Genomic DNA, 19159 nt, shown 5'->3' on the forward strand with positions numbered 1-19159 from the left:
TACCAGCACCGCAGAGAGGGCACCAGTGGACCTCAGTCTGCAGTTCATCTCCACTTTAAAGACACTAACCGCACGTTTGAGGACAAGGAAGTTAAAATATTAGCCAGAGAGAAAAAATGGTTTGAGAGAGGGGTCAAGGAGGCATTCTTTGTGAAACGTTTGAAACCCAGCCTTAACCGGGGAGGGGGTCTGAGACACGCTTTATCCCCTGTTTACAATGGGGTACTCAGGTCAAAGCAGTTTCAGTCTTTTGTTCATGGTAATGAGTCATTCACGTCATCAGCAGAGTCGTCAAGGGAGCCATCATGAGAGAGTCTGTCCCATCATTAGGAGGGACAGCTACCCTGTCATTAGGAGGGTGCTAACTACAGCACATTAGGTGCTAATTAGAGCTATTGTTTAGTCACTAGCTTATAGCACTCTGCCTCTCGGTAGGAGGGGTCTGGTTAGGTTTAAAACTCCAGCTTTTGTGACTTCTTGATTATTCTTCTCTACAAGAGTCAAGACAGAAGTCAGACCACCAGAGCAAGAATTTTAGCTGAGGAAGCTTCTGCAATTTGAAGCGAAACGTCCTCGCGTCAAGCAACCCAGTCCAGTCGAAGATTCAAGCTTCTCTACTATTTCTGGCTTTAAGAAACACTAGCCAGCCAGGGTCTTATATTTTAACTGTTAGTGCATACAACCCCTGGCAATAATTATGGAATCACCGGCCTCGGAGGATGTTCATTCAGTTGTTTAATTTTGTAGAAAAAAAGCAGATCACAGACATGACACAAAACTAAAGTCATTTCAAATGGCAACTTTCTGGCTTTAAGAAACACTATAAGAAATCAGGAAAAAAAATTGTGGCAGTCAGTAACTGTTACTTTTTTAAAACCAAGCAGAGGGAAAAAAAAATATGGACTCATTCAATTCTGAGGAATAAATTATGGAATCACCCTGTAAATTTTGATCCCCAAAACTAACACCTGCATCAAATCAGATCTGCTTGTTAGTCTGCATCTAAAAAGGAGTGATCACACCTTGGAGAGCTGTTGCACCAAGTGGACTGACATGAATCATGGCTCCAACATGTGATGTCAATTGAAACAAAGGAGAGGATTATCAAACTCTTAAAAGAGGGTAAATCATCACGCAATGTTGCAAAAGATGCTGGTTGTTCAGTCAGCTGTGTCTAAACTCTGGACCAAATACAAACAACATGGGAAGGTTGTTTAATCGAAAATGCACAATAAAGCAAATGAGGAATGAATGGGAGGAAACTGGAGTCAACGTCTGTGACCGAACTGTAAGAAACCGCCTAAAGGAAATGGGATTTACATACAGAAAAGCTAAACGAAAGCCATCATTAACACCTAAACAGAAAAAAACAAGGTTACAATGGGCTAAGGAAAAGCAGTTGTGGACTGTGGATGGCTGGATGAAAGTCATATTCAGTGATGAATCTTGAATCTGCATTGGGCAAGGTGATGATGCTGGAACTTTTGCTTGGTGCCGTTCCAATGAGATTTATAAAGATGACTGCCTGAAGAGAACATGTAAATTTCCACAGTCATTGATGATATGGGGCTGCATGTCAGGTAAAGGCACTGGAGAGATGGCTGTCATTACATCATCAATAAATGCACAAGTTTACATTGATATTTTGGACACTTTTCTTATCCCATCAATTGAAAGGATGTTTGGGGATGATGAAATCATTTTTCAAGATGATAATGCATCTTGCCATAGAGCGAAAACTGTGAAAACATTCCTTGCAAAAAGACACATAGGGTCAGTGTCATGGCCTGCAAATAGTCCGGATCTTAATCCAATTGAAAATCTTTGGTGGAAGTTGAAGAAAATGGTCCATGACAAGGCTCCAACCTGCAAAGCTGATCTGGCAACAGCAATCAAAGAAAGTTGGAGCCAGATTGATGAAGAGTACTGTTTGTCACTCATTAAGTCCATGCCTCAGAGACTGCAAGCTGTTATAAAAGCCAGAGGTGGTGCAGCAAAATACTAGTAATGTGTTGGAGTGTTCTTTTGTTTTTCATGATTCCATAATTTTTTCCTCAGAATTGAGTGATTCCATATTTTTTTTTCCCTCTGCTTGGTCTAAAAAAGTAACTGTTACTGACTGCCACAATTTTTTTTTCCTGAGTTCTTATAGTGTTTCTTAAAGGCAGAAAGTTACCATTTGAAATGACTTTAGTTTTGTGTCATGTCTGTGATCTGCTTTTTTTTTTCTACAAAATTAAACAACTGAATGAACATCCTCCGAGGCCAGTGATTCCATAATTTTTGCCAGGGGTTGTATAAGGTTTTTCTTTTTCAAAAGGCGTTTTTGTCAGGTGCAATACTCTGGGGAAATAGGACTATTTACAAGCTTTTAAATTTGTTTCTTCAAACGTGTGTTTTTTTTTTTTTTTTTTTTTTTTTTTTTTTTAAAGATTAAATTTCATCAATTCAGACAAAAACACTCTAAATGGACCTTCCTGTTAATAAAGAGAAAAAATAACTGCATGGTCACAGTTTTGGATTATAATTGATCCATTTGTGTTGCAAGTACATCAAAATGTGAGCTGAATGTCAATTGAAAACCAGAGCTTTTATTTAAGATGTTTTTTATGTTTTTGTTATTGTCTTTGTTGTTGTTCATCTGTGTGCCAAATAAATAAATTCATTCATTCAAGATGGGGAATAATGGACTACTCTCACCTGCCCCAGAGTTCGGTCAGTTACATCTGCGCTCACCAGTATGTCTGACTGTATCATTAGTCCTCTAATGATCTGTCTGAAATAATTAGTCACATCCCTTACAACTAATGCCACTCCAGTAAAACTAAAGTCTCTGTCAATGATGTCAAGACTTCACTAGCACCATAGCTGTACATTGTCATATAGCGTCTTTATTTTAGACACGTATTTGCAACTTTGTCACCACAGATTTGGTGTTCGACTGATTTTAGAGAGCAGGAGTGAAATAATGGTTGTCAGGGTGCAACTGAAGTGTGTCACTGTGGTAAAGATGCAGGAATTGGCCGAGGCACAGCCGGCTACAGTCCAGGATCCTTCACTGCTATTTGTCCTTGTATAATTATAATCACTTCTCTTGATTCCTGGCAGAACAGATAGATAATGCTACTAATGTGTTTTGTAATCCAATTCTAACTGCTACCAATGACAGGGTCTCATATAAGAAACATGCAGAAAATTTTTGCTATTATATATCATTTTCTTAACTTCTCCCATGTGGAAGGATGTCTCATTTGTTGTAGTCCTGATTGTCTGTGTGGAAAACTGAGCAGAAGATGATTATCTCCTGATAGCTGTGCAGCAGGGGGACAAAAAAAAAATCTCTATCTTGCCCAGTCTGTGGGGACGGGAAAAGCTGTTGACAAGTAATGCAGGGCAGAAATAGCTGGGGAACATAAGCCGCCAGTGGTCCTCCTCCTTTTTCTTAGATCATCTTCTCCATCCTTTTCTTCTCTCTCTCTCTCTCACTCTCTCGCTCTCTCTCTCACCATTCTACACCTTCTTCTGTCTCTGTCAGCGGCTGTGAAAAGAAGCCTGGCTCTGGCCTTGTAACTTGTCTCTCTCCATCGTCTCTTCAGCTTCCCTGTCCATATGCTCTCACGCAGCCAGGCAGAGCTTCATTAGCGTGCACACTGCATCTCCATGTGGTGCTTCCTCCACAAAATAACAGGCCATCCAACCTAATGAGGCTGAGATATGAGGAACCTCTGAGAGCCTTGCGTGTGCGTTGGGAGAGTGCGCAGCCTGCCTTTTACCAGTGAAGACTAATTTTGTCTGTGCTGATCTGTCTCTGCTGCCAGCTCGTCAGACCGGTCACCGTAGTGCCTAACATCCCCGGGATCCCAGGACCTCCCTTGCCACAGCCCACCCAATCAGAATCCAAGCTGGTATTTTTTTCATCTCTTCTTTTACATAAAAATGTTACTTCCAGGTTTGTTTTTGCACATGTGGACAGATGATAATAACCACAGTGGGACTCATTAGAGATCATAGTCTGTCACTGATGATATTCAGAAATGGAACTCCAGCTCATGATTGTTTTGAATACTTTTTTCACTTCTTTTTCTATTTTGTGATCAATCGATTAGCATATAGTTTTAAACTGAAGAAAAGAAAATGGCTTAGGGATCTATTTCTCATAACACATTTTCAAATTCCTTTTATGCGACTCAACGTTCTAAAATCTTTGCATTTTAATCCAGTTCATCGTTGTCTATTCAGAATATCTCAAGAACACTTTCAATAGGTCTGAATGTTGTGTAGAACAATTTACACTCGGGTGAACTCATATTTTCTCAGATTTAACCAAACTGAAGCCAGTTTAAAGCGGTTTAAAACCTGCAATATTTGTGAAGCATTTTAAACCAGTCTGTCATTCTTGATGAAGAAATCAAATCAAATATACTTTAATGTCCCCGGTGGGAAATTTTGTTTGGGCAAAAGACACAGCATAGATAAAATCACAGATAAAATAAATTAAAACTGAGGTTTAAAAACCTGCCTTAAAACAACCTAAAAAAACTGATTTAAAAATTTGTTTAAAAAGCTTATTACTATACCCTAAGGAATAAAAAAAAAAACCTGATTTAAAAACTGACGTTAAAAACCAGTTTGCAAATATAAGAAGCAGATTATCTCAAGATTAATCTTTCTTTTGAGATGAAAAATTGAAAACCAGTTTTAAGGGGGCATTTCAGAAGGTGTAACAAAAAAACTTGTCCTTTGATGCTGATAAATTATGTTTTCAGTTAAGAGAGTTGGCTATTGTTTTTCTGTGTATTATTGTTTCATCTCTAATCTGTCATGGTGGAAACACTATTTTCATTGACTCCTACCTACAGATATAGTTCTAATGAACAAATCTCACTCCAGCTCCCTGTCTTCTTTGTTAAGATCTAGACCATAATACACTTGTTGGGAATCAGTTGGGCCATACTCAGTCTTCCATTCTGATTTGTGCATTAGGATGAGAGATATTGGCATAAATAACCAAACCATCTATTTCATATGATACAGCTGGGGCCTGAAAATTAATTTCATGAATTCATGTCTTGGTGTGAACAAAAATTTCAAACTGTGTAAATAAATATTAAAGAATAAATTAAGAATTTGAAACCTACAGACTGAGCTGTAAAGGAAGAATGAGGAATGGGGGACAGAAAAATGGTCAGAACTATAGCAAAATTATATTGCACTTGTAAGCATATGTACAACCCCTGGCAAAAATTATGGAATCACCGGCATCGGAGTATGTTCATTCAGTTGTTTAATTTTGTAGAAAAAAAAGCAGATCACAGACATGACACAAAACTAAAGTCATTTCAAGTGGCAGTTTTCTGGCTTTAAGAAACACTATAACAAATCAGGAAAAAAAATTGTGGCAGTCAGTAACGGTTACTTTTTTAGACCAAGCAGAGGGAAAAAAATATGGCATCACTCAATTCTGAGGAAAAAATTATGGAATCATGAAAAACAAAAGAACCCTCCAACACATCACTAGTATTTTTGTTGCACCACCTCTGGCTTTAATAACAGCTTGCATTCTCTGAGGCATGGACTTAATGAGTGACAAACAGTACTCTTCGTCAATCTGGCTCCAACTTTCTCTGATTGCTGTTGCCAGATCAGCTTTGCAGGTTGGATCCTTGTCATGGACCATTTTCTTCAACTTCTACCAAAGATTTTCAATTGGATTAAGATCCGGACTATTTGCAGGCCATGACATTGACCCTATGTGTCTTTTTGCAAGGAATGTTTTCACAGTTTTCGCTCTATGGCAAGATGCATTATCATCTTGAAAAATGATTTCATCATCCCCAAACATCCTTTCAATTGATGGGATAAGAAAAGTGTCCAAAATATCAACGTAAACTTGTGCATTTATTGATGATGTAAAGACAGCCATCTCCCCAGTGCCTTTACCTGACATGCAGCCCCATATCATCAATCTTCATCAACCTTCCCATGTTGTTTGTATCTGGTCCAGAGTTTAGACAGCTGACTGTGAACAACCAACATCTTTTGCAACATTGCGTGATGATTTACCCTCTTCTAAGAGTTTGATAATCCTCTCGTGTTGGAGCCATGATTCATGTCAGTCCACTTGGTGCAACAGCTCTCCAAGATGTGATCACTCCTTTTTAGATGCAGACTAATGAGCAGATCTGATTTGATGCAGGTGTTAGTTTTGGGGATGAATGTTTCTGTGTAGGCTCTCAGCTGTCCAGGTAGTTTCCATAGTAGAGAAGCTTGAATCTTCGACTGGACTGGGTTTTGTAGAGTCAGACAGAAGTCAGACTTCCAGAGCAAGAATTTTAGCTGAGGAAGCTTCTGCGATTTGAAGCGAAATGTCCTCGCGTCAAGCAACCCAGTCCAGTCGAAGATTCAAGCTTCTCTACTATTTTGGGGATGAAAATTTACAGGGTGATTCCATAATTTATTCCTCAGAATTGAGTGAGTCCATATTTTTTTCCCTCTGCTTGGTCTAAAAAAGTAACCATTACTGACTGCCACAATTTTTTTTCTTGATTTCTTATAGTGTTTCTTAAAGCCAGAAAGTTGAAATTTGAAATGACTTTAGTTTTGTGTCATGTCTGTGATCTGCTTTTTTTCTACAAAATTAAACAACTGAATGAACATCCTCCGAGGCCGGTGATTCAAGGCCATGCTTCCCAAAATGTGTGGGTCCTGGCCCTTGGATGGGCCATGAAGGTACTGTAGGTGCGCTGTGAGAGGTTAGGTCTGGGAGCATGTGCTGTGGCCTCATACTGTCACTTCCACCACACCATGGAACTGCCCTGGGTCGTGGATGTTAACAACCCAGACAGACACCTGGTTTACCCCCACATGTTGAATGTAACCATCAAGTTGCCCCAGCCACATGAAACATGGACATCCCTTTGGCTGTCTCCAGCAGCTTGGGTCCTCAACACTAGCTGAGTTTCCATTACAGATTTGCGCAAATGTTAGGTGATATTTTCAGAATTTCTACAAAAAAAACAAAAAAACAATTGCGAAATAACAGGATTGCCATTTGGTCCTTGAACGTGACAACTTGGTTTTATCATCTTGCGATAAGTCATTGTTGCAAGGCTTTCACAATAAGTAATTCCATTAGTCACGTACCTGTCTCTCCATCTCTTACATTGTCTTTACATATTGTGCAATGTAGGTTAGATTGTCATGTGATGGTTTTGTAGGTCATGTGATCTGTAATAGTGGAAAAACTGCTTCCATTGTAGCTTTTCAAAATGAGGCTTTTTTTTTGAAAATCCTGGAAATGAAACACCTGCATGAGGTAGTTCATACAAGCATAAAAACTTATTTTGTGATATATGACAGTTGTTTTTCCCCTCTCTCAAAATACACATGCATCCATTAAAAGTATTTTCAGATTGCTGCTTCAGATTGAGCAGTTTTGAGGTTAATAGAAACCCACCTACTGAGGCACCTACGTTCTGGATCATGCCCAGAGAAATGTGCTACATGGCCACAATGTCATGAGAAATAAATGTCATTTAAAATAAATAATAAAAAAATATGTTTGATTTTTCAGTATTGCAGTAATGCTTAAAATCACCCCAAAATAAAGACATTGGATTTAAATTATGTTATATGATTGAAGCGTTGAGTGGGCTGCAGAAGGTTTTCAGATTTCAAATTGGGCATAGTTTGGGAATGGCTGTTCTAGTCTGTAATGCCTCTGCTTAGATGATGAAACGGTACCAGGAATCGTTTAAGTAGTTTGTAACCAATATTGATTAAAACCATTACATGCTGAAAATGATCTGTTTATTGTAATATATTCCCGAAAGTTATATATGAACGCCATTTTTTGACTTGACATTTTTTGAGAGTTGTATTTTCTTTCTTTGCATTTCAGTATATTAAAATAAAACCAAATTTAGCTGAGTCTTCCATCTTATGACCAGTGTTTCCACAAAGCTTCATAATGGTCACTTCACAGGTAGCACTTTTTTAAAAAAACAAAAAAAAAAAACAGCCTTCATAGAATAGAATAAATCTTTATTGTTAGCCAGAGTGGAAAATTGTCTTGAGCAGAGGCTAACAGTACAGATATTCTACTCTTGGTTGCCTACAGTCACAGGACTCTGGTATGAAAAGTGAAGTTGAAGGGCAGGCTGGGATATGAAGTGTTGTTAGGGAGATCAGTGGCACCGTGATGAAGCACGGATCACGCTACCTGTAAGTGTTCACAGCGTGCTCCGCCTGTGGAAATTAACAGACAAACCGTCAAAGAGGAGGTGTGTGTTGGGAGGATCTTGAGGGGTGAGGCGGGAGGGGTTAGGGGGTTGTCGAGGATTATGGGTTAGGGAGATGACAAACGTGGAGACAGTGTTGTGCTCAACACGCTGTCATCGGGGCCAACTAGAGGGGGGCTACCAGTGAAAGCCAGCTGGGGGCATCCTGGCACACGCTCAGCGAGGCACATTAAGTCGGTCTCACCCTGCATGGAACCTTTTGTTCAGCAGAATCCTGCCTGACCTGCATCCCCCCTCTTACACCCAGCACCTCCCTCTGCACTCAGCTCATCAGCAGACACCTAATGAGCCCGCGTCAAGAAAACAGACCCTCACTCAACCTGCCTGCTCCCCGCCCCTCCCAGCTCTCAGGGGGCGCCGAGACGGCACTTTACAAGGACTGATGATGCTGCAAAGACCACAATAATGATAATTAACTTGCTGAATTTAGAAGATTATGCTGTTAATTAGTTGCAAAATAAAGATAAGTAATATAGTAGCAGATGGTTGAATAACACCCATGAGATGGAGGGTTATTACACTGATGAGGTTTCCATGGCAGAGATGAAATATGAATCTGACTGGCTTTTTCCCTCATTCTGTGGGCCATTCCAAGAGAATAATATCTTGTTTCTGCCAGAAGAGCTTCTGGAAGGGTATTACACGATAAACTAATTTGGTAGATAGATTGGCCTGGCAAAGGTAGTTGTTAGAATAATGTGGTCCTCTGTTTTCCCATGTAAATGTATTCCCACTCACTTTGTTATTGCTTCCAAAGGCTCATTCACTTTCACCTTGTTTGCTCGCTGTTTGATGCTGGAGGAATTGGCCAGTGAATCATCGACTACAGTCTGTGGAAATATAATTTGTCTGTGTTGTTCTTGGTGTCTGTCATTTGCACTCTCTGTAGAAGTTTAATAACTACTTGCATTAAAGTACTTTTTTTTCCCTCCCATCATTTTCTTTCTTATCATGTATCATGTTGTTGCTTTAGTTTCTGTGCACGAGTTGTGACCCCTTTTTCCTGGATATTTATTTTCATTTTAAAACATTATAACCACCCCAGGTTGGCACAGGCTATGGTACTTCAGCTTCCCATATGAGGGTTTTGCCCAGTCTCACTGATTTTACGTGAGATTGGTCAAAGCTTGAATCTAAAATAAAGCTGATATTTTACATGGAATTGGTGTTTTACAAAGCACAGATAATAGTTTGAGTGGGGATGCCTCACATTTCTCTGTTGGCAGCTCTTGTTTCTGATGGTGTTCACGTTTTTCTATAGCTCTTTTTCAAAATATTGCATGTAATTTTTAATCACATTTAATTGAGTTGTGGTTTTAAATGTCATGGGTTTCAAGTTTGCATTATCAGCTTCCAGGAAATGCTAAAGTGTTTCTTTTACTTTACGGTTTGTGTTTTTAACGCCATATTTTACACATGCATCTTAGAATTTAACAGGGAGTATGTATGTTTTCTGTCATGATTTCAATACTAGTACAAGTATTTTTACTTTTCTATGCAGAAGTAAAATTGATATGCCAGCTGCATGTAATAATGCATGATTGGCTACAGCCCGTGGGCCATTTTTTGAAATCTCAGTGACATACCACTATGCTGTTGGTGACATTTTTCTTGAAATCATGATCAAATAAATATAGACTGTTAGACCAGTCAAACATAAAGGTGTCTTTGTTTTCATTTGTTATCATATTCACTGTTATAAATAGAAACGATCGTAAAACACTGACAGTGAAATGAAGTTTAAACAATAAAGGACTTGGCCTTTATTACATAGTAATAAATCTAATTTTAAAAACTGCCTATTTTTTGTGTAATCTGATGCGGTCACCTCCCATTAATTATTTTCCTTTGCTGAAATCTCTTTGCAGAGAATAAAAGCCACATTAAGCCAGCAGCTTCCTCAGGTATCCAATGGAGACGGGACAGAAGTCCAGAGTAGCGCTGTAACCCATACGGCTGCTCCCACTTCACCTGCCCCCACCCCGGTTCAAGCCCCATCTCCTGGTCCTCAACTATCAACAAGTGAGGAACACTGTCCCCAGACCCTTCAGCAGCCAGCCACGTCCACCACAGAGACACCTGTGAGTGTCCACACTAACATTATATTACACAGGTCATGATCCATAAATTATTATTATTTTGCATTGGGTGTGTGGACCTGGACAAAGGTTTGGTCTGTCGCACTGTGTGAGGACGTTCACAACATTTAGACATGCATGCATTCAGTTTCAGGACAGCTACTGCTACTTGAAAGCATATGACATGACATCACACCTATACAGCTCTTGTTCTACGTGTTCAATGTGAGGATCCTCCAAAAATACATCCGTGTATCTGCAAAGTGCCTTTCGTCAGCAGTGATAGAAAGTCAAGTTTCAAAAAGAAACCGTCCTCACATACACTCAGGTCTGTAAGTAATAGGACAGTTGCACATTTTTCTAATTTTGTCACTGTACGCCAACACAGTGGAGTAAAATGAAATATTTGAGATGTGCTTGGGGTGCAGATAAAGCTTTAAATCAGGGTTTTAACAAATATTTCACACTAACCATTCAGGGATTGCAGCCATTTGTATTCATAGTGCCTGCATTTTCAGAGTCTATCAGTAATTAGACAGACTAAATATAAGGATAATTGTTAATAAAAGTCATCACTGTTACAGCCAGTTTTCTTTAGATAGGTCGAGATGGATACATGAACATTTCCAAGTCAATGAATATGTTCATTTACTTGAACCACTAAGAAATACAAATGGTGTGTTTCTGTGTGGTAAATCTGCCTGGAGTAAACAGTTGTCAAAAACTGTGTGACTGCAAGAGGTAAGTGGTAAGGGAAGCCACCAAGATACCCACAACTACTTAGGAGTGCACTAATTGTCTGTTGCACCACCACTCACAGCGTCATGGTGGAGTGGCTCAGGGATTTTCATTAGGGGTGTAACAGTTAATCGATACAAATGGATTTTAAAATAAAAGATATGACTACATAAATACACAGATCCCTGAATCGATCTAAATGTACCATGAACCATTTAGTGGGTCAAATTTTAACTTGGTAATTGAAATTGGTTGAACTCAGCATGTTTCACTGACAATTCTGCAGCTTGTAACAGTTCAGTGGTTGGTGCAATAATCTTGTGAGACTCTTTGTTGTTTGGTGTGCTAACAGCGGCTAGTTTCTTCTGAGCTTGTGTGCTGCACTTTCTGCTATTGTACTATGTGATGGCGCTTGGGCTTCTAATTTGTCATGGAAAATGAATGTCTACATTAAATATGGAATTGTATGTGATTGGACTGTTTCGCTGTAAATTTTTCCATAATTTAAAAAAAACATCATTCCTGAATTATATTGCAGTCTGTGTCTCCAGATGCGTATTATATCATTTTGGAATAGAGGCACACCCCTAATTTTCATACAAAAAACTGATCAAATTTAGGCTCGAATCTCTCCTCAAACACCTTCTGACAAATGGTACGTAAAATTTCATCTTTTTAATTTTTTTTAGAAAACACATCTCTGTGCCAGTTCACCATGAAGCTGTACGACGACTGTGAATCTCAGCACTAATCTAAAATCAAAATGAGTTTGGATGCTCTTCTGAAGCAGTCACTGTATTTCATATACTGTAGCTTTCAAAGGTCATCATGAGTGAATGGAAACTAATCCATTTAAAATGGCAAAAAATGAGCATTAGGTGGTTCATTGGATGATGCAGATCACCGTGATGAGACTAAAAGCACATGCTGGATATTTCGGCATCACTCCTTTCTGTTTGCGTACGAGCCCGTTCAGTCGGCGTAGTTGTGGGTTACTCACTTGCACGACTCCCCAGGCACTTCATCTTACATAAACACATCGCGTTATCATTGTTACGCTGTGAGGAATGCTTAATGTAAGGTCTGCATTTGTGTTCAGATGTGCTGGTGGTTTTGTTGTCGCTTATTGTCCTGTACTATGTCTAGGCTTCCCCAGTGCCCCCTGCCCAGAACACACCAAGCACTGGAGGGCGGCGGCGAAGAACCACAAGTGAGGACCCTGATGAAAAGCGCCGCAAGTTCCTGGAGCGTAACAGAGCTGCAGCTTCGCGCTGCAGGCAGAAGAGGAAAGTGTGGGTCCAGTCCCTGGAGAAGAAGGCGGAGGACCTGAGCACTATGAATGGACAACTTCAGGTGTCCCTTAGCTTTCTCTCTCAACTGCTTCATGTTACAGCGTTGCCTTTAACAAACTTTTATTCCCCCCTCCACTCACCCCCATCCAGTTGTGTATGTACACAAGCCTTTTTTTGTTTGTGTTGTGTATATGTGTGTGCACAAACCTCCCCCTCTGTGGTGATGAAGTCATTAAAGCAGATTAAGAAGAGCTGTCGTGTGACGGCAGCGGCATGTAGGCCCTTTACATTGATACGTCCCTGTCAATAAAGACATATCCTCCAGATGTCAGCCGCACACAAGCGTGTCTTCGCTTCTGTCTCGGCAGTTTACCGAATGGCCTCAAAAATCTCTCAGGAAAGGTGTCTGTTTTTGAACCTTCATTTCGCAGGAAGCAATTAGGATCTGACGCTGACAAGTTCGAAACAGTTCATGTATCCGCTGTCTCTGTTGATAAGTGTGAGCCGGGAGTGCGGCACATCAGTGTTCCAGACAATTAATGAGATGTGGTGTTTATTGCTCGCTGTCTAATTTTTTCTTCGAAGGTGCAGTAAGATGTGGAGGAGGGGCCGGACGGCAGCGCTTTGTGTCGGTAATGTAATTTTGCTCCAAAACAGGTTAGCACCACTTGTCACGGGTGGAGCAGTTGAGGTTTCATTTAAATGTATGGAGCATTGAAGTTTGTTTTCTAAACAGAAATGTTGCCGTTAGCTACAAATAAAGGGAACAACATGTGACGGAGAATAAAAGGCTTCTTTATGTGGTGGCATTAATCAGCGGAGCACTCTGACATGGCCCAGCTGATCAGTGAAACTGCCTCTAAAGATGCACAATTATTTTATCATCATCCTTAACTGGCTTTTTAATGAGGTGTCAGACCAGGCAGCTCACAGGGCTCCCAGCATCACCCAAGGCCCATTTGCTCAAATTCTGTTAATTCATAAAGTTAGAAACAAGTTTGAACTCCCAGCAGTGGTTTAATCCTGAATTAAATCCTCTCGTGTTCACTCACTGTTTCGATGCCACGTCTATTTCATACCTAATGTTTTTTGTATAAGTAGCACTCCTCCTGTACAGTATGATGTTGGGGGTAAACTGTTTTATATTTGTGATAAACAACTCTTTAAGCTTTAAATAAGTATATTGTAATGGCATCTATTTTTGAAGTAAGTGTTGCTGTTTTTGTGTTGATTTTGTCTGTATACGGTGGAGGTGCAGCGAGTATGTTAGCGGCTACGTGTAATACATACGGTCCTTCCAGCTGTGCTTAAATCTGTCTTACAGTAGCTCGGCCGTGCCAGCAGCACCTCGACTAAACAGATGGAATCAAATAAATTGGCTGCTTTTAGACTAATAGATTAAGTCGCCCGAAGTCCTTTACAGGAGAAGAGAAGGAGCTTAAATCTGCCACCGGGTTGTTCTGTGGGCCCCTGGCTGCTCTAAATCCAGTTAAAGTCACCTTCAGCGTAATGTAGCTCTATTTTACGACATGCAGAAATCCGTAGTTCCCTCGGGAGCTGTAAGCACACAGCAGCGTAAATCTCAGTAGCATCTCTAAAGTTACGCCAACAATTGTAAGGGCTCACCTCTGACAAACGTGTTGGTCGGTATCCAGCAGCAGTCTGTAATTATTGCACAAGAAATTCATTCATTCATTACAATGTTACCTTGTGTTTGATGTATTCTCACGGGAGAAAATGTTAGTTTATCAACAGTAATGTAGTGGTCACATACTCTTCTTGTGCAAAGAAGGTGTAGAGAATTTAACCTTGTGACATGATTAGTAATTGGTTTTAAAATTCCATGATGGATTAAAAATACAGCTCTGGCTCTGTGCGGGTGTTTATAACAGCCCTACATCGTAATATTCTGACTATCATGTGCACAGCAAAAAAACAAAACGTGAAACAAAAATACGCAATATTTTACATGTTCCAAAATGTGGGTTGTACCGTTAAGCCATAAGCCAGAGGTTTTCAAAATGTTGCAGAGTGAGACACCCTCCCCCCTACGACACACATACACACAATTTCAGTATCTTAGTGTGTTTCTTTTTATTCTTTTACAGATTTTAAACTCATTTTAAAAGTATTTGTGCATTTTTAAGGAACTGTTTATGCATTTACATATTTTACAGCCTTTGTAAACATTTTAAACGTGTTTTTAAAGAACTTTCTATTCGTCTATTTTTCTGTCATATTTTAAACATCGTTTTTTTTTAAACATTTAAACATCTCTGTTTTTAAATGTCTTTGGCACAACTATCACATTTTAACATAAATAATAAGGGATGGGTATTAATAAGATTTTATCAATGCCATTATCGATTCTGCTTATCAATCCAATTCCTTATCAATTCACCTCCTGTGAATTTTCTGTGTACTAAAAGTAGGCTTTACAGGTTTTTCTATGTCAATAACATTTTATTGAGTCTTAAAGTAAATAAATATGAAATCGGTCACTGGATCCTTGATCTCTGGACATAAATAAAAATAAACAAAATCTGTAGTTTTTCTCAAAAGCATTTCATTTCAGACATTAATGGCACGAATGTCACCCCATACCTCTGAGCTGAGCTCTTACAGCTGGCTGTGCTGCAAGTCAACATCAGTGTAATTCATAAAGAACGCAGGACGTCTCATTTTGGGAGGAAAAAAAAAAGGTTTTAGTCTCTGTGTTACAATGTTTGGAAAGAGCTGTCATTTGATTTAAAACAGTGACTTGCTTGGAAGTTATTAATTCCGGCCGGACTCTAACTTGACTCAGCAGAGAGCGACACAGCGTTTGGAGCTATGCGAACGGAACATAGGACGATTCTCGTTTCTTGCCTGCAACGAGACCCAGTTAGTGACTTTAATCCCTACAAAAGTGACTCTGTTGACATATTTTAATGGCTTTGAGAGGGGTTAAGAAGCAGAATTCTCGCTTCTGAAAAGCAGCGACGCAATGAGCCAACGAGGCAGCGGATCAGAGCACTACTTCATTGTTTCAAGCTTCAAAGTGGAGCTGTTACAGAAGTGGTTGATTACAGACCTGCTGCAGGGTCTGTAATCAGTGTAAAGAAATGATCAATTTCCCGATAAAACACCTTCAAAAACAATGGCCACTCTGAAAGACCGATAAGGGAATCGTTAAGCAAAAAGGCTATAATAATTCTCGAATAATTTCTTAATGATTCTTGAAAAGAACTGGTTCATGATACCCATCCCTCGCGCCCCCCCACCTCCCGAAGAACTCTTGGGGGGAGGGGTGCGCCTCACACTTTGAAAACCACTGGTCTACACCATTGTTTGTTTTTAATGTGATTATGCAAAATTCAGTGTAAAAATGTCCGATAAAATGTTCAGAATGTAGAAACCATACGGCCTCATGCAAATTGTTGAAAATTTCAGTTGATATTAGTCCTTTTTAAATTTTGAGTGTTTTGCTCTATACCTATATGAGGAAACCTGACGAATATAGCTGGGGAGGGGAATTGATAAGATTTTATCTCAGTGCCGTTATTCATTCTGATTATTGTTTTGGTTCTTTATCAGTTCCCTTATGGATGCCTGATCAATTTTATCTGCAGAAAAATATGGGCATACACAGGTTTGCATGAACATTACAGCTGTTTTCCTTGTTGCTAGATGCAGAGTTTGGCATCATGACATCAGACGTGATGTGAAGCATGAGGTTTTACTCTGTGGAGCTGTCACAGAAACATGCAGGCATTGATATGATGACTTGATAGCATCTGAGGCATACAATTCAGATGGATTGACAAATCTGGAACCAGTTCTCCATTCCCATCCCTCAGTGTACTGTGACATGAACCATACCTTGTCTTTGAAACTATGAATTTTACATAACCATGAGGAAGGTGTACCATTGCAATTCTATTACAACCCCAAAACAGAAAAGTTGGGACAGTATGGAAAATGCATTGATCCAAGATATTTCATGTTTTGAGTGGTCAGCTTAATTTCATTAGTTAAAAAAACATCAATTCCTGCATTACAGGCCTGCAACACATTCCAAAAAAATGTTGGGCCGGGGGCAATTTGTTGCTACCGGTAAGATAAAAAAAAAAAAAAAAAAATCAAATAATATTTCAAACAGGTGATTGTAATCAGCAGCAGTATCCAGGAAATGTTGAGTCTTTGAGTAGCAAAGATGGGCAGAAGATCTCCATTATGTCAAGAGATGCATGAGAAAATGATTGAAATGTTTAAAAACAGTGTTTGTGAAAAAGCATGGGAAGGGATTTGCATATGTCACCCTCTATAGATTATGATGATTCAAGGAATCTGAAGGAATTTGCGTGTGAAGGAAAAGGGTGCAAGCATAAGTTGAACACCTGTGATCTCTGGTCCCTCAGATGACACTGCATCAAGAACAGAATTCATCGATAACCACGTGTACGGGATTACTTTCGGAAACATTTGCCAAGTGCAACAATAAAAGCGTCTGACAAATGCCACTAAAAATTTTACTGTGCAAAAAAGCCAAATTGTGAGCTTGTTTACAAATGGTGTTGACTTCTCTGGACTCTGAGGCATCTGGGTTGGATCTTCACACAGTGTTTTCCGGACCAAAGACAAAAAGGATCATCCAGACTTATCAGCAACAAGTCCAAAAGCCAGGGTCTGTCATGGTATTAGGTTGTATCAATACATGGTGACGGTCATTCACACATCTGTGATGGCAGCATTAACGCAGAATGGTGCATTGAGATTTTAGAGCAGCATATGCTGCCTTTAAGATGACAACTTTTCTAAGGGTGTCCATGTATTTTTCAACAAGACAGTGCAAAACCACAACACCTTATGACATGTTTGCAGGAAGCATGAGACAAAATAACACCTGAAATGCTTCATCTCTTTGTATCCTCCATGCTAAATGTCGTGAGAAGGAATGCAACATTACAGAGTAGTAAATGCTTTTGTGTCCCAACATTTTTTTTGGAATGTGTTACACTCCTTAAATGGAAGAAAGGATATATATTAACAAATTAAATGAAGTTGACCATTTAAAAAAAAAAAAAAAGCAAAACATGAAATATCTTGGGTTCATTCTGTCTGCAATGAAATAGTAAAAAGTAAATGTAAAAATTCTCATTTGGGGTTGTATTTATTTGGGGCTGGGTGGATTTGGGGAGGGGATTGTGTTGGACGTCTCTTTATGTTGTCATGCTGTCTTTCTAATTTAATGAAGAGGCTCTCCATCATATTTTAATTTCCACTCAGAATGAGTGACGTCTGAAGTCATTTTTGGGGTGGCAGAGTTGAAGTGAATCTGTTTTCCAGAGTCCATGTTATTTAGTGCTGTTGTATGTCTCCTCTCGCAAAGAATGAAGTCACCCTGCTGAGAAACGAAGTGGCTCAGCTGAAGCAGCTTCTTCTGGCTCATAAAGATTGCCCTGTAACCGCCATGCAGAAGAAATCTGGCTATCACAGTGAGTAATGCTCCATTATTCTCAGCCTGAGGCTGCCACTGAAAATGAGCTCCAGCCAACCACTGGAAGGACATGCTTTACGTGTAGACACTCTGAAAATGATATTGACATATTGGATCCCCTTAAAAAGAAAACCTTGCAGTTGTTGGGGTATTTGTTAAAAATAAATTTCCAAGTCCTTTAAAGTGGCCACAGGTGGAATCCAGCAGGAATTGTTCTGTTCTTATTTGGTATCAAAATAACATTTGTTAGATGAAGCGAAGTGGCTGTGAAACGTCAAAAGTTCAATCCGTGTGAAAGAATGGATTAAAAAGCTGGACTTTATTTTTCTGAGTTCCACATACTTAGTTTCTGTAGCTCATGTAAGGATGTTTTTTTTATTATTATTTCACTATCAGAGATGTGTTCCTTTTAAATCTTGTGTTATCAGCATCGTTTCATTTAGTACGATGTCCTGCCATCCAGGTTTCTTTGTTTCCAAGCACGGCTTCCTCCAGCCCATTCTCCACAGTGCTCTTGAATGCCTCAGCTGACTTGTATTGACAATGATTGCCTCCGAAATGAGTCCATTAAAGCGGCGAGCTTGACAAGACTGCAGAGCGTTCTCATTGTGAGGTAGCCACCAACCTTCAGCTGGCTCATTATGCCTCCCTTATTGCCAACCGTCCCATTGACACACGTCATGTGCTTTATGGGACTGATGGTTTCCAGGCTGCACCGAGTTGTCAGAACCAGGTCTCATTTAGTATCGTGTGGATTGTTTGTTGGTTTGTTTTATTTATTTTTAAAAGAGGGATTCACAGATGAAGTGGATGATCTTTCTCATGGATTTCTGAAGATGTCTACCCTCTTTTTTTGTGTGTGTGTGTGTGAATGATGACAGTAGGGCAGTTTTTATTGGGGGAGTAGGAGAAAGAACCAAATGCACATCAGACTGATTTGCTTCTGACAGGTAGGGACTATTACTCTTTCAATTTATACATTAAGCATATTTTTGGATGTGGAGGTGCGATCTGACCCAGATATAGTGTGGATGTTGTACTCTTTACTACTCTTTCTGTAGTTTTATTAATATACAACTTTATAACTTGTAATATAGTTTTGTAGAATCCCAGCATTACTTGGCATGTGGCTGCAGCTATAAACTTTTACATTTAGGAGCTATAACTTGTCTATAAAAGGAGGCATTAGTACCCATGGTGATATAAAACGGTATTATTTAGAATAGTTTAGTCCTCACTGGAAAGCAAAATTCTAAGAAACCATTTTATACT

At 39.5% G+C, this 19159-nt stretch overlaps 1 protein-coding gene across 1 annotated transcript in view; it reads left to right on the forward strand.

Moving 5' to 3' along the window:
- atf2 (activating transcription factor 2) overlaps window positions 1-19159 on the forward strand; it is a 61902-nt gene that overhangs the window by 36217 nt on the left and 6526 nt on the right. Inside the window, exons 8-11 of the mRNA XM_034187230.1 lie at window positions 3819-3905; window positions 10169-10381; window positions 12263-12469; window positions 17780-17885. Coding sequence (XP_034043121.1) covers window positions 3819-3905; window positions 10169-10381; window positions 12263-12469; window positions 17780-17885 — 613 coding nt within the window. The remainder of the gene's footprint in view (window positions 1-3818; window positions 3906-10168; window positions 10382-12262; window positions 12470-17779; window positions 17886-19159) is intronic.

This window comes from Thalassophryne amazonica, chromosome 14 (genome assembly GCF_902500255.1).
Source record: "Thalassophryne amazonica chromosome 14, fThaAma1.1, whole genome shotgun sequence".
NCBI lineage: Eukaryota > Metazoa > Chordata > Actinopteri > Batrachoidiformes > Batrachoididae > Thalassophryne > Thalassophryne amazonica.